Genomic DNA, 23,713 nt, shown 5'->3' with positions numbered 1-23,713 from the left:
GTGTGCGTCTGGGTCGTGACAGCGTGGCACGCGAATGTCTGTGCTGCGTTGGATCAGTCTCCTTTCTTTAACAGGCAAAAGCTTTATAACCTCACTAATGCCTTGCATCGTCTATATTAGATATATAACAACGGGCGGGTGCGGGCGGATGCAGTTCTGATCAAATGTTAGATCGGGTGGATTGCGGATGGTTGACGACTTTCTGATGCGGTTGCGGATGCCTATCCGCGCATCTCTAATATATATATATATATATATATATATATATATATATATATATGAAATACTTGACTTGGTGAATTCTAGCTGTAAATATACTCCTCCCCTTTTAGCCACGCCCCCAACCACGCCCCTGTCCCACCCCGACCACCCCCCTCCCCCCACCTCCCGAAATCAGACGTCTCAAGGTTGGCAAGTATGAATACTAGCATCATGCAACCTTTATTGAATTGAGTCCAACCAGTATGGCTTTTCTCATCCCATCAGAAACCTTTAAAAAAAATGTTTTAGAATATGTTGATTTGTTAGCAGCAGGTTTTTTTTTTTGTTTTTTTTTAAACACAATGAGTTCATACCTTAATATATAAATGATGTTGAGTACCCACTGCCTGATCTCTTACTGGCAGCATCACTAAATAAAACACACAAGCGCCACGGGAAGTGTGAGATTTATCTATCTGTTGTTTTCCGTCGTTGTTGTTCAACTGCGACAAAGATGCGCTTTCAAAGTCCCCCCCCCCCCCCCCCCCGGTTCTCTCCCTTACACAACTTGTGAACTAACAGCTGGGATGCGCGGCAGACTGAAATGTTCTCCATCACCTTGAACGCTGGCTCGCATCCCAGACACAAACAAGTGAAAGAAGTGAGACACAAAAGTGAAAAGTAGACGCTGCCCATATGCTCATGCATAATCATAACGTTCAATATCCTAATCTAAGAGATTATCGTAAAATCGAACAGTGACAAGGACACAAAAGTATTCCCATTATGGCCCGGCGGAGAATTATCTCATATTAATCTCGCCGCTTCCTGAGCTTAATGACTTGTGCTAAAGTGGCAAACGTCAAGGACAGATGGAATCACGTTTGCGCACATACGACGGAAAGAAGGCGGGCGTGGCATCCTTCCAGCTGCTTGTGTGATGGTTGAGAGTAGGGCTGGGCGTAATGGACGAAAAAGTATATCTCGATATATTTGTGTTTAAACTCCATATTTGATATATATCTCGATATACACTATTTTGCCAAAAGTATTTGGCCACATGCCTTTACTCACATATGAACTTGAAGTGCCATCCCAAGGAATTGTCCAAAATGTTTTTGGTATCCTGGAGCATTTAAAGTTCCTTTCACTGGAACTAAGGCATACTTGCCAACCTTGAGACTTCCGATTTCGGGGGGTGGGGAGCGTGGGCGGGGTGGGGCGAGGGCGTGGTTGGGGGCGTGGCTAAGAGGGGAGGAGTATATTTACAGCTAGAATTCACCAAGTCAAGTATTTCATATATATATATATATACTGTATATATATAGTAAAATAAATATATATATATATATGATAAAATAAATATATATATATATATATATATATATATATATATATATATATATATATATATATATATATATATATATATATATATATATATAGCTAGAATTCACTGAAAGGGAAGTATTTCGAACATAATAGTGTGAAAGTCCAGTCCATAGTGGATCTAACATAATAGTGAGAGTCCAGTCCATAGTGGATCCAACATAACAGTGAGAGTCCAGTCCATGGTGGATCGAACATAATAGTGTGAGAGTCCAGTCCATAGTGGATCTAACATAATAGTGAGAGTCCAATCCATAGTGGATCTAACATAATAGTGTGAAAGTCCAGGCCATAGTGGATCTAACATAATAGTGAGAGTCCAGTCCATAGTGGATCTAACATAATAGTGGGATAGTCCAGTCCATAGTGGATCTAACATAATAGTGTGAAAGTCCAGGCCATAGTGGATCTAACATAATAGTGAGAGTCCAGTCCATAGTGGATCTAACATAATATATATATATATATATATATATATATATATATATATATATATATATATATATATATATATATATATATATATATATATATATATATATACACACATATATATATATATATATATATATATATATATATATATATATATATTTATATATATATCTGATATCTCTTGATATATATATATATATATATATATATATATATATATATATATATATATATATATATATATATATATATATATATATATAGAGATGAAATAGTCTTGTGATTTTTTTTTCCCCCACACATACATATATATATATATATATATATATATATATATATATATATATATATATATATATATAAAGAGGGACAGAGACAGCACACAGTGCATGTGGATCACATGTTACCATGGCGAGAAAACATGGAGAGACTGGAATGTAATAGAGTGATCTATGTTTGTCTGTTGCCATCTCCTGGTGAATGTTGGCTATAGCGTACTGTGGTTACTTTTTGGTTGGCCAACGATTTACGTGGTGATGCGCACCTGACGTCAAATGTCTGAGTCTGTTCTGAAGTCTACAGTAAAGAGACGTACTTCATCCCCTTGCCTGTTTATTGCCTCCAACTCAATATATTACAACACAATTGCTTCATGCGGACCTGGAGGGGGCGTGGCCTCCAGGTCCGCCTGAATTTCGGGAGATTTTCGGGAGAAAAAGTGTCCCGGGAGGTTTTCGGGAGAGGCGCTGAATTTCGGGAGTCTCCCGGAAAATCCGGGAGGGTTGGCAAGTATGAACTAAGGGGCCAAGCCCAACTCCTGAAAAACATCCCCGCACCATAATTCCTCCTCACACTTGGCACAATGCAGTCCGAAATGATGATGTTGAACTCTGAGTGTGAACATAAACTTGGCCCTAAAGAAATGAACTATTAACTGAAAATCGCAAGAAGAAGTTACTAGGGATAAGAAGATTCTGGGGAAGTTATGTGATAAACAGGAGGGAAATGTTAGAATAATTATGTATATATTATCACACAACTCTTATGCTATAGTTAAATAAATAAATAAATGGGTTATACTTGTATAGCGCTTTTCTACCTTCAAGGTACTCAAAGCGCTTTGACAGTATTTCCACATTCACCCATTCACACACACATTCACACACTGATGGCGGGAGCTGCCATGCAAGGCGCTAACCAGCACCCATCAGGAGCAAGGGTGAAGTGTCTTGCCCAAGGACACAACGGACGTGACTAGGATGTTAGAAGGTGGGGATTGAACCCCAGTAACCAGCAACCCTCCTGGCACGGCCACTCAACCAACTTCGCCACGCCGTAATTATTATCAATTGTGCTGATATGGTATTTTTCTTTGTCTGTGCAAAGCCAGTCTCGTATCAGTGTCTGTCCAGGAATGGCCTGCTGACTGCCAAGGCCGAACACCGCCGTGAGACAGGGCGATATCACGACTGTCAGCACATTTGCATTTTTGCATAATCATATATTGTGTCTAACTGGAGCTGTCGAAATTACCCCCCGTCCCTCAGCGACAGCTTCAGTGATGTAACCAGGGACCTCCCAAATAAATAGAGGAAGCACGTGGGCTGGACTTTTAGAACGTAGTTTGGATCTGTAACTAGAGTACTGCCTAAAAAACGTGTCTCCTCAATTGAGCCAAATTTAACTCTTGTCTCTGCATGTTTCCTTGCTTCTCGTCTGTTTAATAGATGTCATCAGTGTTTGAACCCTGACAGTTCTCCTGGCAACCTCCAAACCCAGACTGGTCCATCAGATTGCCAGATGGAAAAGTGTGACTCATCAGTCCAGAGAAGGCGTCTCCACTGCTCTAGAGTCCAGTGGCGACGTGCTTTACACCACTGCATCCAACGCTTTGCATCGGACTTGGTGATGTATGGCTTAGATGCAGCGGCCCGGCCATGGAAACACATTCCATGAAGCTCTCTGCGTACTGTACGTGGGCTAATTGGAAAGTCACATGAAGTTTGGAGCTCTGTAGCAACTGACTGTGCAGAAAGTCTTTGCACTATGCGCTTCAGCATCCACTGACCCCTCTCTGTCAGTTACGTGGCCTACCACTTGGTGGCTGAGTTGCTGTTGTTCCCCAACTCTTCCAATTTCTTACAATAAAGCCGACAGTTGACTTTGGAATATTTAGGAGCGAGGAAATTTCACGACTGGATTTGTTGCACAGGTGGCATCCTATGACAGTTCCACGCTGGAAATCACTGAGAGCGGCCCATTCTTTTACAAATGTTTGTAGAAACAGTCTCCATGCTTGATTTTATACACCGGGCCAAGTGATTAGGACACCCGATTCTCATCATTTGGACGGGTGGCCAATTACTTTTGGCAATATAGTGTATTTTTCTGTGAAAATATACATATAAAAATATACATTTTTGAGCAATATTCACTGAAATTGAAGTGAATGACAACTGTACTGTAAACAGTCAGTGGCACTTTTATTAAGCCACTTAGTCAAGATGGGTATTAACAGCACAGAAAATAAACTGTTTAAGTGGCACAGAATTACATAACGTCTCTGTGCTGCTGACCTGTCTCCGCTCGGGATGGTCTCCTGCTGGCCCCACTATAGACTGGACTCTCACTATTATGTTAGATCCACTATGGACTGGACTCTCACTATTATGTTAGATCCACTATGGACTGGACTCTCACTATTATGTTAGATCCACTATGGACTGGACTCTCACTATTATGTTAGATCCACTATGGACTGGACTCTCACTATTATGTTAGAGCCACTATGGACTGGACTCTCACACTATTACGCTACATCCACTATGGACTAGACTCTCACACTATTATGCTAGATCCACTATGGACTGGACTCTCACAATATTATGTTAGATCCACTATGGACTGGACTCTCACACTATTATGTTGGATCTACTACGGACTGGACTATCACTATTATGCTAGATCCACTATGGACTGGACTCTCTCACTATTATGTTAGATCCACTATGGACTGGACTCTCTCACTATTATGTTAGATCCACTTTGGACTGGACTCTCTCACTATTATGTTAGATCCACTATGGACTGGACTCACACTATTAAATTAGATCCACTATGGACTGGACTCTCACACTATTATGTCAGATCCACTATGGACTGGACTCTCACTATTATGTTAGATCCACTATGGACTGGACTTTCACACTATTATGTTCGATCCACTATGGACTGGACTCTCACACTATTATGTTAGATCCACTATGGACTGGACTCTCACTATTAGGTTAGATCCACTATGGACTGGACTCTCACACTATTATGCTAGATCCAGTATGGACTGGACTCTCACTATTATGTTAGATCCACTATGGACTGGACTCTCACACTATTATATTAGATCCACTATGGACTGGACTCTCACACTATTATGTTAGGTCCACTATGGACTGGATTCTCACACTATTATGTTAGATCCACTATGGACTGGACTCTCACTATTATGTTAGATCCACTATGGACTGGACTCTCACTATTATGTTAGATCCACTATGGACTGGACTCTCACTATTATGTTAGATCCACTATGGACTGGACTCTCACTATTATGTTAGATCCACTATGGACTGGACTCTCACTATTATGTTAGATCCACTATGGACTGGACTCTCACTATTATGTTAGATCCACTATGGACTGGACTCTCACACTATTATGTTAGATCCACTATGGACTGGACTCTCACTATTATGTTAGATCCACTATGGACTGGACTCTCACTATTATGTTAGATCGACTATGGACTGGACTCTCACACTATTATGTTAGATCCACGATGGACTGGACTCTCACTATTATGTTAGATCCACTATGGACTGGACTCTCACTATTATGTTAGATCCACTATGGACTGGACTCTCACACTATTATGTTAGATCCACGATGGACTGGACTCTCACACTATTATGTTAGATCCACTATGGACTGGACTCTGACTATTATGTTAGATCCACTATGGACTGGACTCTCACACTATTATGTTGGATCCACTATGGACTGGACTCACACTATTATGTTAGATCCACTATGGACTGGACTCTCACACTATTATGTTAGATCCACTATGGACTGGACTCTCACACTATTATGTTAGATCCACTATGGACTGGACTCTCACTATTATGTTAGATCTACTACGGACTGGACTCTCAGTATTATGCTAGATCCACTATGGACTGGACTCTCTCACTATTATGTTAGATCCACTATGGACTGGACTCTCACTATTATGTTAGATCCACTATGGACTGGACTCTCACACTATTATGTTAGATCCACTATGGACTGGACTCTCACACTATTATGTTAGAACCACTATGGACTGGACTCTCACAATATTATGTTAGATCCACTATGGACTGGACTCTCACACTATTATGTTAGATCCACTATGGACTGAACTCACACTATTATGTTAGATCCACTATGGACTGGACTCTCACTATTATGTTAGATCCACTATGGACTGGACTCTCACACTATTATGTTAGATCCACTATGGACTGGACTCTCACTATTATGTTAGATCCACTATGGACTGGACTCTCACACTATTATGTTAGATCCACTATGGACTGGACTCTCACACTATTATGTTCGATCCACTATGGACTGGACTCTCACTATTATGTTCGATCCACTATGGACTGGACTCTCACACTATTATGTTAGATCCACTATGGACTGGACTCTCACACTATTATGTTAGATCCACTATGGACTGGACTCTCACTATTATGTTAGATCCACTATGGACTGGACTCTCACACTATTATGTTAGAACCACTATGGACTGGACTCTCACAATATTATGTTAGATCCACTATGGACTGGACTCTCACACTATTATGTTAGATCCACTATGGACTGAACTCACACTATTATGTTAGATCCACTATGGACTGGACTCTCACTATTATGTTAGATCCACTATGGACTGGACTCTCACACTATTATGTTAGATCCACTATGGACTGGACTCTCACTATTATGTTAGATCCACTATGGACTGGACTCTCACACTATTATGTTAGATCCACTATGGACTGGGCTCTCACACTATTATGTTCGATCCACTATGGACTGGACTCTCACTATTATGTTCGATCCACTATGGACTGGACTCTCACACTATTATGTTAGATCCACTATGGACTGGACTCTCACACTATTATGTTAGATCCACTATGGACTGGACTCTCACTATTATGTTAGATCCACTATGGACTGGACTCTCATAATATTATGTTAGATCCACTATGGACTGGACTCTCACACTATTATGTTAGATCCACTATGGACTGGACTCTCACACTATTGTGTTAGATCCACTATGGACTGGACTCTCACACTATTATGTTAGATCCACTATGGACTGGACTCTCACTATTATGTTAGATCCACTATGGACTGGACTCTCCCACTATTATGTTAGATCCACTATGGACTGGACACTCACTATTATGTTAGATCCACAACGGAACACAACAAATAAGCGCCGTTTGGTCATTTTAACATGAAAGGAACTATATCGATATTACGATATTTTCTTAATTCATATCTTGTTTAAAAATATATCGATGTACCTTACAAGCTCGATATGTCGCCCAGCCCTAGTCGAGAGGAATATGGAACATCAGGTTTGTTTACTACGACATGTCGAGCAATGGGAGGCCAAAGTTGGCATGAAGTCAGATATAAAATCAGTCGCTGAGGAAAAAAGCCACAGAAACACAAACTATATAATCTACTTTCAGAGTTAGGCTTGAAAGTTGTGTTCTTTTAAGAATGTCAAAGCAGTACAAAAATAATATGCTCAAACTGGACTAATTCACTGCATGAGCTTTGTTTACATGCACAACCCCCCCGCGGTGACACGTCCTGCTGCGACACAAGCCTTCAACATGGCAGACATGCTGCAATTAAAAAAGTATATCTTGCAATAACTTTGTTTATATATATAAATATATCTTGGTTTGCTACTGTTTAAAAATGTATTTTTTTTTATTTCTATATTTTACTACATTTTACTACCATAGCACAACATGTCTTTGTTACAGCAGATACTAGAAATAATGTTAGTCAGGAAAACATCTCTTTTTTTTTTTTAACAAATGTATTTCTATTTTGACATAAGTGAAGTGAAGTGAATTATATTTATATAGCGCTTTTCTCTAGTGACTCAAAGCGCTTTACATAGTGAAACCCAATATCTAAGTCACATTTAAACCAGTGTGGGTGGCACTGGGAGCAGGTGGGTAAAGCGTCTTGCCCAAGGACACGACAGCAGTGACTAGGATGGCGGAAGCGGGGATCGAACCCGGAACCCTCAAGTTGCTGGCACGGCCACTCTATGTCAGACTAATTGCATCTAAGTTATCACAAAACTTTGTGTTTCAATGAGATCTCGGCGAGCAGACAAAAGCTGTCTTTCATCCTACCAAGAAGAAGGCTTGTAAAACTCCACTGTGTAGGATGGGAAGCAACATGAAGGTGTTCTGTTTCTTTGATGTATTGTAATCCACAGAAAGATGTTGTCTTGACCCGAGAACTACAAAGCGGAGAGGAAGCAGGACCAGACTCCCCTCCAGGCGACCTCTTTCTTTCAACTGTTTTAATCAAAGGCGATGGCTGTTTACGACCCCCCTCCCTTAGAAACAGCTGTTGCCATGTAATCAGAGAAAGTCCAAATAAAAGAGGAGGTGTACAATCTTACGTCAGAGAGTGGAACACTGTGCAAGGGTACAAGAGTATGCGTTTCTCCTCATTGAGCCAAAATTAATTCTGTCTCTGTTTGATCCCTTGCTTCTTGTCTAATAGATGTCATCAGTGTTTGAACCTGACACTCTACCAACCGAGCTATACTAGCCCGTTTAAAAATGTAGTTTTTTAAAATTCTATATTTTAGTACATTTTACTACCATAGCACAACATGTCTTTGTTACAGCAGATACTAGAAATAATGTCAGTCAGGAAAGCATCTCTTTTTTTTTAACAAATGTATTTCTATTTTGACATAAGTGAAGTGAAGTGAATTATATTTATATAGCGCTTTTCTCTAGTGACTCAAAGCGTTTTACATAGTGAAACCCAATATCTAAGTTACATTTAAACCAGTGTGGGTGGCACTGGGAGCAGGTGGGTAAAGCGTCTTGCCCAAGGACACGACAGCAGTGACTAGGATGGCGGAAGCGGGGATCGAACCCGGAACCCTCAAGTTGCTGGCACGGCCACTCTATGTCAGACTAATTGCATCTAAGTTATCACAAAACTTTGTGTTTCAATGAGATCTCGGCGAGCAGACAAAAGCTGTCTTTCATCCTACCAAGAAGAAGGCTTGTAAAACTCCACTGTGTAGGATGGGAAGCAACATGAAGGTGTTCTGTTTCTTTGATGTATTGTAATCCACATACAGATTTTGTCTTGACCCGAGAACTACAAAGCGGAGAGGAAGCAGGACCAGACTCCCCTCCAGGCAACCTCTTTCTTTCAACTGTTTTAATCAAAGGCGATGGCTGTTTACGACCCCCCTCCCTTAGACACAGCTGTTGCCATGTAATCAGGGAAAGTCCAAATAAAAGAGGAGGCGTACAATCTTACGTCAGAGAGTGGAACACTGTACAAGGGTACAGGAGTATGCGTTTCTCCTCATTGAGCCAAATTTAATTATGTCTGTGTTTGATCCCTTGCTTCTTGTCTAATAGATGTCATCAGTGTTTGAACCTGACACTCTACCAACCGAGCTATACTAGCCCGTTTAAAAATGTAGGTTTTTTTAATTCTATATTTTACTACATTTTACTACCATAGCACAACATGTCTTTGTTACAGCAGATACTAGAAATAATGTTAGTCAGGAAAACATCTCTTTTTTTTTTAACAAATGTATTTCTATTTTGACATAAGTGAAGTGAAGTGAATTATATTTATATAGCGCTTTTCTCTAGTAACTCAAAGCGCTTTACATAGTGAAACCCAATATCTAAGTTACATTTAAACCAGTGTGGGTGGCACTGGGAGCAGGTGGGTAAAGCGTCTTGCCTAAGGACACGACGGCAGTGACTAGGATGGCGGAAGCGGGGATCGAACCCGGAACCCTCAAGTTGCTGGCACGGCCACTCTATGTCAGACTAATTGCATCTAAGTTATCACAAAACTTTGTGTTTCAATGAGTTGTCGGCGAGCAGACAAAAGCTGTATATACAAGAAGGCTTGTAAAACTCCACTGTGTAGGATGGGAAGCAACATGAAGGTGTTCTGTTTCTTTGATGTATTGTAATCCACAGAAAGATGTTGTCTTGACCCCGAGAACTACAAAGCGGAGAGGAAGCAGGACCAGACTCCCCTCCAGGTGACCTCTTTCTTTCAACTGTTTACGACCTTTTCTTTCAACTGTTTTTAATCAAAGGCGATGGCTGTTTACGACCCCCATCCCTTAAAAACAGCTGTTGCCATGTAATGAGGGAAAGTCCAAATAAAAGAGGAGGCGTACAATCTTACGTCAGAGAGTGGAACACTGTGCAAGGGTACAGGAATATAGGAATATACGTTTCTCCTCATTGAGCCAAATTTAATTCTGTTTCTGTTTGATCCCTTGCTTCTTGTCTTGTTTAATAGATGTCATCAGTGTTTGAACCTGATACTCTACCAACCTGAGCTATACCGGACCGTTTAAATTGGTAGGTTTTTCTAATTCTATATTTTAGTACATTTTACTACCATAGCACAGCATGTATTTGTTACAGCACCGGTGTTAAACTCAAGGCCCGGGGGCCAGATTTGGCCAGCCACATTATTGTATGTGGCCCAACCAAACCCTAGAAATAATGTTAGTCAGGAAAGCACCTCATTTTTTTTAATAAATGTATTTCTATTTTAACATAAACATTGCATGTAGGCCTACTGTGTGCAATTGTATGTATCTTGACTTTACTATTATCTGATCATGCAATAAACTTTATATTAACATCTTTTAAAAAAGTAAAAGAAATAAATACCGTATTTTCCAGACCATAGGGCGCACCGGACTATAAGGCGCACTGTCGATGAGCGGGTCTAGTCAGGTCTATTTTCATACAAAAGGCACACCGGATTATAGGGCTCATAAAATGAGTCATATTATTATTATTTTTTCTAAATGTAAAAGACTTCCTTGTGGTCTACATAACATGTGATGGTGGTTCTTTGGTCAAAATGTTGCAGAGATGATGTTTTACACATCATCTTCAAGTCCCTTTCTGACAGTCTCTTCAGGATGCACCGTTTCGTGGGCAGTCTTATTTACGTGGCTCACCTTCTCCCCGTCATCTTTGTTGTAGCGGTGTAGCGTGCAAGGACGGGGGTGGAAGAAGTGTCAAAAGATGGCGCTAACTGTTTTAATGACATTCAGACTTTACTTCAATCAATAACGGAGCAGCATCTCCTCATCCGTGGCTCACTCGTGCAACAACAACGCCGGAAATGTGTCCCGTCCGACCGGAACTCTCTAATAACTAAAGTTCCTTGGGTGAATAATGTGAACTCACTACACCGGTATGTTTTAGTGCTTTCATGGCGAGTTTACTGACAGATATAAGTAAGAACTTTATACTACTTTGTATTAGAAATGGCAACAGCGGAGGATGAATGTCCCATAACAAGAAGATGTAAACAAAGAAAAAGCTTATCGACTACAGTGTCTGCACGGACTACAATTGCAGATGCTCGCACATTTTCAGGACTTATGCAGATCCCAAATGCAAAACAAAACGCCAGATAATGTTATGATCCGCTGCTCGGATCATGTTCTGTTTGGTTTCTGGACTCCCTTAGTTCCTGTTTTTGTGCACCCCTGGGTTTGTTTTCTGTTTCCATGGGTGCTTATTGTCTTCACCTGTCTCTGATTGGTGTTCGGGACGCTCACCTGTTTCCCGAGCACTAATCAGAGCACTATTCAATCCAGCTTTTTCCGGTCAGTCAGTTTGGCTTCCTTATTTGCTTTATGCAACAGTCGACGACAGTTTTGATTCCTGCTAGCTTCCACGCTAGGCTCTTTTGCTTGCTAGATCCCACGCTAGCCCCTTTGGTTTTTGCCTTCCGTGCTATAAGCACGTTTTTGTTTGTTTCCGTTTGATTTATTTTCCAAAATAAATCATTTCATACCTGCACGCTTCGTCCGAAGTCCGTCTGCATCCTGGGAGAACGAACCCCTGTATCACCATTCAACCCGGTCGTCACAGATAATGTCTTACCTTATACACACCCCATAATAATACTCCTATGTTGAAGCACAGTACAATCCATCAAGCGGTGTGGCTTCATAGCTTACCAAAGTCCTACTAAAAATATGTTGACAGATTTTTGAGCGCTGTGTGTAATGTTCTATATTTTCAATGGAACATAAAAAATGTTGGTGTTGTTTACTTGAGTCATATTGCAGACACGTATCTCTTATTTGTGACTGCCATCTACTGTTCACACTTATCATTACACCATGTACCAAATAAAATTGCTTCAAGGTCAGTAAGCACAACCAGAATTATTCCGTACATTAGGCGCACCGGGTTATAAGGCGCACTGTCGAGTTTTGAGAAAATTAAAGGATTTTAGGTGCGCCTTATAGTCCGAAAAATACGGTAAATGTATTTGTATTTTGACATAAACATTGCATGTCGGCCTACTGTGTGCAATTGCATGTATTTTGACTTTAAAATTATCTGATCATGCAATAAACATTTTATAAACATCTATTAAAAAATAATAATTAATAAATAAATACTGAATTTGCATGGTTAATGATTTCAAAGCAAGCTATCCATCAATTAGTATCAAATAAATGTAATAATTGCATAGGCAATTATGTAATAATTAGCGCAATCAAATGATTCTTTAAAAAAAAAAAAATCTGATTAATCACAATTTTTCTATTTGGATTAATTATGATTAATCACTGTTTTAAATTTAGATTATATATGTTTAATCACAATTTTAAATTTGGATTAATCATGATTAATCACAGGTTGTCACTAGACATGTCCGATATCTTCGGACTGCCAAAATTATCAGCCGATAAATGCTTTAAAATGTAATATCGGAAATTATCGGTATAGGTTTCAAAAAGTAAAATGTATGACTTTTTAAAACGTAATATCTACGGCTTTTCACACACACAAGTGAATGCAATGCATTCTTGGTCAACAGCCATACAGGTCACACTGAGGGTGGTCGTATAAGCAAGTTTAACACTGTCACAAATATGCGCCACACTGTGAACCCACACCAAACAAGAATGACAAACACATTTCGGGAGAACATCCGCACCGTAACACAACATAAACACAACAGAACAAATACCCAGAACCCCTTGCAGCACTAACTCTTCCGGGACGCTACAATATACACCCCCCGCTACCCCCTAAAACCCGGCCCCCTCCCCTAACCCCGCCCACCTCAACCTCCTCATGCTCTCTCAGGAAGAGCATGAGGAGGGCGTGGTTGGGGGGGGGGGGGGGGGGGGGGGGGGAGTATATTTACAGCTAGAATTCACCAAGTCAAATATTTCATATATATATATATATATATATATATATATATATATATATATATATATATATATATATATCTTTGGCTACCCCTGTGGTAAATTTTAAATGTGCTTTATAAATAAAGTTGATTTGATTTGATTTATATATATATATATATATATATATATATATATATATATATATATATACATATATATATATATATATATATATATATATGAAATACTTGACTTAGTATTTCTTGTATATATATATATATATATATATATATACAAGAAATACTTGACTTTCAGTGAATTCTAGCTATAAATATATATTTTATTATATATATATATATATATATATATATATATTTATATATATATATATATATATATATATATATATATATATATATACATATATAAAATAAATACTTGAATTTCAGTGTTCATTTATTTACACATATACACACACATAACACTCATCTACTCATTGTTGAGTTAAGGGTTGAATTGTCCATCCTTGTTCTATTCTCTGTCACTATTTTTCTAACCATGCTGAACACCCTCTCTGATGATGCATTGCTGTGTGGCACGCACAGAAGTGCTTTCATCAAATGCACTAGATGGCAGCATTGTCCTGTTTAAGAGTGTCACAACATTGCTGTTTACGGCAGACGAACTGCTTTACGGTAGACGAAAACGTGACTGCTGTTGTTACCGCGCTGGGAGAACGTTAATGAAACTGCCTAACAATAAACCCACATAAGAAACCAAGAACTCGCCCTCCATCATTCTACAGTTATAACATGATTGGGCAGGTACGCTGTTTATATTGTGGGAAATTTAAATCGGGAGATTTTCGGGAGAAAATTTGTCCCGGGAGGTTTTCGGGAGAGGCGCTAACATTCAAACGGGAAAATCCGGGAGGGTTGGCAAGTATGCCCTAGTTGTTTTTTTATTATATATATATATATTTTTTACTAATGGCAATTTCGTAGAAAATGTTAATAGTTCTTTGAAAAATAAAACATGTTCTCTTTTTGCGATTCACTCTATAAAATTAAACAACATTAAGTAGTAAGAGCACAGATTACAAAGCCAAAAGTGGCCACCTTTTTTTACAGGAACCATTATAGACAAATAATGTATTTATAGGAGTAGAAATATGCCAGATTAATTGCTTAAGAGACCATGTGGCCTTTCTTTAAAAGGTAATGAGGAGGCATCGGCTTTGACTAATGAGCCATTAGGACTAAAGTTGACTACGGCAGCCACTTCATTCTTTTCTTCAACAATTCTGAGCCCTGTGCTGCTAACATGCAGGGCTTTATTTCAATATATAATGATCACTTTTACACATAGTGTGTCTCACAGGTACACCCCTCACATTTTAAGTGCACTATATCCCCACAAGGGACAGTATACTTCAAATTATTATTTTAGAGTATTCAATTATTTTCTGTCACGAGGAAACAGAAATTCATTTGGTACACGGTGTAATGATAAGTGTGACCAGTAGATGGCAGTCAAACATAAGAGATACGTGTAGATGGCACTATGGGGCAATATGGCTCAAGTAAACAACACCCACATTTTATATGCTCCATTGAAAATATAGAACACTACACACGGCGCTCAAAAATCTATCAATATGTTTTCGTACGACTTGGGTAAGCTATAAAGCCACACCGCTTGATGGATTGTCGGCGCATAAACATAAGAGTATTATTATGGTGTGTGTATAAGGTAAGACATATTATCTGGCGTTTATGCAAAAGGAACTTTTCTTACCTTCCGGTACTTGCTGATCTGTATTTGGGATCTGCATAAGTCCTGAAAATGTGCGTGTGTCCGCCTTTGTAGTCTGTGCCGACACCGTAGTCGATAAGCTTCACCTTTTTCTCTATCTTCTTGTTATGGGACATTCATCCTCAGGTGTTGCCATTTCTAATATAAAGTAGTGTAAAGTTCTTACTTATATCTGTCAGTAAACTCACCATGAAAGCACTAAAACATACCGGTGTAGTGAGTTTACATTATTCACCCAAGGAACTTTAGTTATTAGAGAGTTCCGGTCGGACGGTTTTTCACGGGACACATTGTTGTTGTTTCCGGATGAGGAGATGCTGCTCCGTTATTGATTGAAGTAAAGTGTGATTGTTATCAAAACAGTTAGCGCCATCTTTTGACACTTCTTCCACTCCTGTCCTTGCACAAAGACAAGATATTTGTTGTTCAAACTCATAATTTTTTAATTTTTTTTTGCAAATAATAATTAACATAGAATTTCATGGCTGCAACACGTGCCAAAGTTGTTGGGAAAGGGCATGTTCACCACTGTGTTACATCACCTTTTCTTTTAACAACACTCAATAAACTGAGGAAACTAATTGTTGAAGCTTTGAAAGTGGAATTCTTTCCCATTCTTGTTTTATGTAGAGCTTCAGTCGTTCAACAGTCCCGGGGTCTCCGCTGTCGTAATTTAGGCTTCATAATGCGCCACACATTTTCGATGGGAGACAGGTCTGGACTGCAGGCGGGCCAGGAAAGTACCCAGGAAAGACTGAGCATTTTTTGGGAAGCTGTTTTTATACACAATCATGGCACCCACCTGTTCCCAATTAGCCTGCACACCAGTGGGATGTTCCAAATAAGTGTTTGATGAGCATTCCTCAACTTTATCAGTATTTATTGCCACCTTTCCCAACTTCTTTGTCACGTGTTGCTGGCATCAAATTCTAAAGTTAATGATTATTTGCAAAAAAAAAAAAAAAGGTAATCAGTTTGAACATCAAATATGTTGTCTTTGTAGCATATTCAACTGAATATGGGTTGAAAATGATTTGCAAATCATTGGATTCCGTTTAAATTTACATCTAACACAATTTCCCAACTCATATGGAAACGGGGTTTGTACATTTAGAAAATAATAATAATGACTCCTTTAATGAGCCTTATAATCCGGTGCGCCTTATATATGAAAAAAGATTGAAAATAGACCATTCATCGTCAGTGCGCCTTAAAATCCGGTGTGCCCTATGGTCCGGAAAATACGGTACATGCTGTAAGTATATATTAGATACCTTTTGTTTATTTTTGGTTTAAGCGTTAGACACCTTTTTACCTGCACACTGCCTCCCGCATATAGTCATCACCACAAACCATGTTCCCGACATCTACAAAGCAATTAGCTACCTGCTGCCACCTACTGATATGGAAGAGTATTACACGGTTACTCCACCGAGCTCTCGACAGCACCGACACTCAACAACAACACATCATTTGCAGACTATAATTACTGGTTTCCAAAAAAATATTTCTAACCCAAATAGGTGAAATTAGATAATCTCCCATGGCACACCAGACGGTATCTCACGGCACAGGTTGAAAAACACTGATTTACTGTATTGTTTTTTATATTAATCTTCATATGTGTTACTTGTATTTTATTCTTCATCTCTACTCATGGTTCTTACTATTTTACAAGTTTAATTATTTTTTTATTTTCCAACGTTCCTCAGATGAGTCATCTCCCTCAGGGGTTATCGGCCGTGCTTGTGGGGGCGCTTTTGTGTCAGCGGTCCTGGTGGCTATGGTCTGATGACCGTCTGGTGCAGATGTGATAGTGTTTACTCACATGGCTCCTCTGTACTCAGCCATGCAATCATTGGTATGTGTGTGTTTGGTATCTGTGTCCGTGTGTACGTATGGGATAATGGGCGATCTGGGTCACCGGGGTATTGTTTTTAACTTTGTAAAGCACTTTGCGTTAAATTTCTTCTATGAATTGTTGCGTCTGACCAGCCTTCCCTCTCAGGGAATTACAGTCACTGGTCAATCCCAAGTTCTTTAGATCAGTGTTTTTCAACCTTTTTTGAGTCAAGGCACATTTTTTGCGTTGAAAAAATGCGGAGGCACACCACCAGCAGAAGTCACTAAAAATTAAACTCAGTTGACAGTAAAAAGTCGTTGCCGCAATTGTTGGATATGACTTTAAGCCATAACCAAGCATGCATCACTATAGCTCTTGTCTCAAAGTACACTGCAAAAACTGAAATCTAAGTAAGATTAAATATCTCAAATAAGGGTGATATTTGCTTATTTTCTGTCTGATAAGATCATTCTTCTCACTAAGCAGATTTTATGTTAGAGTGTTTTACTTGTTTTAAGTGTTTTGGTCCTAAATGATGTCAGTAAGATATTACAGCTTGTTGCTGAGATGTTATGACCTATATTGAGTGAAAAATGCTTGAAACTAGAATATCAACTGTTGTGTCATCAACACTCACAAGTATAAAACTACTTTTTTTAAAGTAATAATTTCTTATTTCAAGCATGAAAAAAAATTCAGGACTTTGACACAATTGTGTCTCATAATTAAAACAGATGACAGCCAAATTGACTTTGCTATTTTATTTTCAATGAAACAATAGAAAATATGTACTCATATAGTACAGTTGTTATTAGTGAGAATATACTTATTTTAAGGTATTTTTGGGTTTATTGAGGTTAGCTAATTTGACTTGTTTTGGAAAGTCTTGACAAGCCGAATTTTCTTGTTCTATTGGCAGATAATTTTGCTTAGTTCAAATAAAATACCCCTAATTTTTGTTTAGTTTTTTCTTGTTTTTGAACACTGACTTTTTGCAGCGTAGGTGTACTGTCACCACCTGTCACATCACGCCCTGACTTATTTGGACTTTTTTGCTGTTTTCCTGTGTGTAGTGTTTTAGTTCTTGTCTTGCGCTCCTATTTTGGTGGCTTTTTCTCTTTTTTTGGTATTTTCCTGTAGCAGTTTCATGTCTTCTTTTGAGCGATATTTCCCGCATCTACTTTGTTTTTATCCTTCTTTGAGGGGACATTGTTGATTGTCATGTCATGTTCGGTTGTACATTGTGGACGCCATCTTTGCTCCACAGTAAGTCTTTGCTGTCGTCCAGCATTCTGTTTTTGTTTACTTTGTAGCCAGTTCAGTTTTAGTTTCGTTCTGTATAGCCTTCCCTAAGCTTCAATGCCTTTTCTTAGGGGCACTCACCTTTTGTTTATTTTTGGTTTAAGCATTAGTTACCTTTTTACCTTCACGCTGCCTCCCGCTGTTTCCGACATCTACAAAGCAATTAGCTAACGGCTGCCACCTACTGATATGGAAGAGTATTACACGGTTACTCTGCCGAGCTCTAGACAGCACTGACACTCAAAAACAACACATCATTTGCAGACTATAATTACTGGTTTGCAAAAAAATATTTTTAACCCAAATAGGTAAAATTCGATCATCTACTACGGCACACCAGACTGTATCTCACGGCTCACAAGTGTGCCGCGGCACAGTGGTTGAAAAACACTGATTTACTGTACATATATATTTTCATTTTAATTTTTTTTAAATATTAATCTTCATATGTGTTACTTGTATTTTATTCTTCATCTCGACACATGGTTCTTACTATTTTACAAGAGGGAGATGTAGCCAGCGCTGCCTGCAGGAGCAAAAGTCAACGCCTCTGTCCATGGCGCTGAGGACAGAGCACCATCAGACGGGGGCGTGGCAGTGCTGACGGCGAGACACAGCTGGCAGGTGATTAGATTTCACAGGTGGTACGTGTTAATCTAATCATCTGTTGTCTTTACCAGTAAGCGGCCAGGAGCAGGAGGGGAGAGAGGATACGGGCGTGACGGAAAAGTCACGTTCTTCTAGGAGAGAAAACTTTTGTTGACAACGTTATCACTAAAAACCTTGTTAAACCTGCACGCTTGGCTCCGGTGCCGTGTCTGACAGTGGGACCGCTAGGAAGCGACTTCCACAACAAGTTAAATTATTTTGTATTTTCCAACGCTCCTCAGATGAGCCATCTGCCTCAGGGGTTATCGGCCGTGTTCGTGGGGGCCCTTTTGTGTCAGCGGTCCTGGTGGCCATGGTCTGTTGACCTCCTGCTGCAGATGTGATAGTGTTTACTCACATGGCTCCTCTGTACTCAGCAATGCAACCATTGGTCCCTATAATTACGTGTGTGTGTGTGTGTTTGGTATCTGTGTCCGTGTGTACATATGTGATAATGGGCGATCTGGTTCACCGGGGTATTATTTTTAACTTTGTAAAGCACTTTGCGTTAAATTTCTTCTATGAATTGTTGCGTCTGACCAGCCTTCCCTCTCAGGGAATTACAGTCACTGGTCAATCCCAAGTTCTTTAGATGACATATATGCTGAGTAAGAAGGACCATCAAGACAGAATAGGAATATTATCAAGTTTTACTAAAGCTTTAGGAGACCAGTCCACACCAATGCGGTCATACCGGCATCTCGAAATGGTCTAACATTCAAACGGGAAGAGACAGAAAATAATGCCTCCCCTTCCGCAACACTGATAAGATAAGGAGGGGGATGCATCACTCTCACATTCCAATGCCTAAAACACTACACAGACATCTGCAGACAAAGAGAATCTAGTATACAGAGTATACATGGAAAAATACTAGCTACTCTAAACATGACTATGAATAAAGAAATAACTCTTAAACATATATGCATTCTCCACAGTATGACAAGCGCTTTATAGATAAAGCTTGATTTGATTTGAATGATTGTGAATGATAGGCAGGTCCCCTTTAAGTGTGGCCTTTCGAGATGATGTTGGTAAAAAACCGTTTGACTTACGTCTGACGTCCCTGAAGTAGATGGTCTGCCTGTTGGGGTTGAGCAGCTGGATGACCGACTCGTCGTTATTCTTCACCCTGCAGCTGATGGTGGCCGTCTCGCCCTCCACCACTGACACGTTGTCGGTTGCCAGGTTCTGACCTTCCACTTGAACACACAAACACACCGTATGAGCGACGAGCGCTACAGTCTGGACATTTACAGCCGACCAAACATTTGCCCGGCGTCAACACCGCGCGACAATGCGAAGCTACACAAACAGCCTCGTGTAGATTGTGCAGCCACAATCTAATCTGTTTAATATAGGAGCCATGTTTGTCACTATCGATCTCTCCCCCGGAGCGTGGGCCCCCGTGAGTCAGCGCCAGATGGGCCGCGAGCTGGGCTGCCCACAAAAGGGGAGCGAGGAGACAAAGGAGGAGTGTTAGGAGGAAAGTAGTAGATCAGGGCGGGGAGGAGGAGGGAGAGCTGGATGCTGGTGATGGGCTAAGCTTTATCAGAGCCTTCCATCTGAGCCGTCCATGTGACCAATGTGTGCTCAGCGTGCTGTCTTGGCATCCAGGAGCAGCTCTCGGCACACAAGCGCCGTTCTCCCGACAGGACCCGGGCCCTTGTCGCCGTAACTCACGCCTCGGCTTTTGTCTCGCGTGTTGTCTTCGAGGAATTTAGGGAGCATTTAAAGTCTCATTGTGCTTTTTACATACCTGCCAACTACTCCGGTTTTCCCGTAATTAGTACGGTTTTCATCAACCTATTCCGGGTTACGGTTGCAGTGATAAAAAATACGTTTTTTCATTAATTAAAAAAAAAAATTTTTTTTAAAGTTTTATTCACGAAATCGCGTAACAACAATGACAATCGACACTGCTTCCCGTAACTTCCTATCGAGCCATTCCGAATGCCATGCGCGAGGCTATTTATAGCACCGCTGCCAAGCACGAGGCCATTGTTTCCAAACCAGCGAACGATCATGGAATCGGCCGGAGAAAAATCGCAAACGAGTCTTAAACCGAAAAGAAAACTGCAGTCATTCCGTGAAGAATATTCAAAAGCCTATCCGGGAATAATTATCCGTTCCAAAAAGGGTGAAAACTACGCGAATTGCACCTTGTGCAGACAAGATTTTTCGATCGGACACGGAGGAATTAGCGATGTAAAAGACCACGTTGGGACAAAAAAACACAAGTCTAATGCCGTTGCTAAATTTTGATTTTAGCTACAAAAAGGTAATGACACCAATGTTATCTATTGGAATTGTTTAGTACCGTATTTTCCGCACTATTAGCCGCACCTAAAAACCACAAATTTTCTCAAAAGCTGACAGTGCGGCTTATAACCCGGTGCGCTTTATATATGGATTAATATTAAGATTCATTTTCATAAAGTTTAGGTCTCGCAACTACGGTAAACAGCCGCCATCTTTTTTCCCCGTAGAAGAGGAAGCGCTTCTTCTTCTACGGTAAGCAACCGCCAAGGTAAGCACCCGCCCCCGTAGAAGAAGAAGCGCGCGGATATTACGTTTCATTTCATTTGTGTGTTTACATCTGTAAAGACCACAAAATGGCTCTTATTAAGAGACACGCGTACAACGCAGAATTCAAACTCAAGGCAATAAGTCACGCAGTAGAACACGGAAATAGAGCAGCAGCAAGAGAATTGAACATAAATGGTGCGTAGGTAGAGGAAGCAACAAGATGACCTGCGCCACTAAGACAGGGAGACAGCGCCGGACGACATACGCCAACATCTGCCAGTGGATTGTAAATGCCTGGGCGGATATATCGGTCTCAACTGTGGTCCGAGCTTTCCGGAAGGCAGGATTCACGGAACTGCTGGACAACAACAGCGACACTGACTCTGATGACTTCGACGAGACGGAGCCGGCCATTTTGGATGCCGTATTCGCCCAACTTGTTAATTCAGACACTGAAGAAGAATTCGAGGGATTTATGGATGAGGAATAATTTCAGAAAGTGAGCTTTAAATGTTTATTTTGTGTGTTGTGTGACATTAACGTTCGAGCAACGTTGAGTTATTGATGTTGCTATTGCTCTGCACTAATTTGAGTGTTACTATTTTTGTGATTGCACATTTGCACATTACATTTTGGGGGTGAACAGAGTTGTTAGAACGCTGGTTTGTAATATATTATTAAAGTTTGACTGACCTATCTGACTGTTTTTTTGACATTCCCTTTGCAGCGTAGGCGCGGCTTATAACCCGGGGCGGCTTATAGGTGAACAAAGTTTTGAAATATGCCATTCATTGAAGGTGCGGCTAATAACCCGGGGCGGCTTATAGTGCGGAAAATACGGTACTGTTATACTGTTAAAAGTGTTTATACTATTTATGCTTTCAAGTCCAAGTTGAAGAAATCTTGTTAAATGTTGACAGCATAACTACCAAAATACAGAAGTATGTCCTTAATATTTTTGCAGTGCTATTTCTGTTGAAAAGTTCAAATGATTACATTAGAGATGTGATGTGCCACTTTTCAAGTGTCTGATGGCTTAAATTAATTTGCATTAATTTTTCATATTTTGAATTCTTTTGAAAGGCTTACAAAAAAACTACATTTGAATTGTAATTCCATGCTATTGACAGGACTATTAATTTTAATGAAGTTAGCTTACCATGTTTACAGTATGATAATTGTGATAGAAATGTGAATTTTAGGCACAGAATATTTTTTACAATTGAACAAGGCAGTAGATTATACAAGCTTGGACAGGAAGTTAATAATGACACCAATTTTTTTTTTTTATGGAATTGTTTAGTACTGTTTTACCATTTGTTTACTGTAAAAAGTGTTTATACTGTTTATACTTTCAATTAACAAATTGAAGTCTTGTGAAAGGTTGACAGGATAACTGGCATTAACTGTCAAAATAATTGCAAACTATTGAAGTTAGCTTACAGAATAAACATGTCAATCAACCCATATGATTTTTGCTGTAATATTTTTGTTTTGAAAAGTCACTGTGACTGATAGAAAAGTGATGGTTTTAGCAACATTTTAACCTGTCTGAATGCAATCAATCATTTTGCGTCGGCGGGCGAAGCCTGAACCTTCCACCAGGACTTTGTCCTGGACCTACCGGGGCCTGCGGCCCCTGGACCCTGGCTACTAGATTTTTCTGATTTCAAAAGTTGGCAGGTATGTTTTTATCCCGCAGGGGGAAAAACAACTGGGGAATACATTAGAACAGGGGTCAGCATGGCCCTAGTGCAGGGGTCGGCAACTCAAAATGTTGAAAGAGCCACATTGGACCGAAAATACAAAAAACTAATCTGTCTGGAGCCTCAAAAAATTAAAAGCCATATTACATACAGATAGTGTGTCATGAGATATAAATTGAATTAAGAGGACTTTAAGGAAACTAAATGAGCTCAAATATAGCTACAAACGAGGCATAATGATGCAATATGTACATATAGCTAGCCTAAATAGCATGTTAGCATCGA

General features: G+C 39.8%; 1 protein-coding gene across 4 annotated transcripts in view; it reads right to left on the bottom strand.

The window, feature by feature from the left end:
• cadm1b (cell adhesion molecule 1b) overlaps nt 1–23,713 on the bottom strand; it is an 802,412-nt gene that overhangs the window by 269,476 nt on the left and 509,223 nt on the right. For all 4 annotated transcript variants that reach the window (XM_061973184.1, XM_061973183.1, XM_061973185.1 and 1 more), the window contains one exon: nt 20,249–20,395. In XM_061973184.1, the coding sequence (XP_061829168.1) occupies nt 20,249–20,395 (147 nt within the window). The remainder of the gene's footprint in view (nt 1–20,248; nt 20,396–23,713) is intronic.

Source organism: Nerophis lumbriciformis, linkage group LG17, assembly GCF_033978685.3.
Source record: "Nerophis lumbriciformis linkage group LG17, RoL_Nlum_v2.1, whole genome shotgun sequence".
NCBI classification, from domain to species: domain Eukaryota; kingdom Metazoa; phylum Chordata; class Actinopteri; order Syngnathiformes; family Syngnathidae; genus Nerophis; species Nerophis lumbriciformis.
This window is presented reverse-complemented; position numbering and strand designations above follow the sequence as displayed.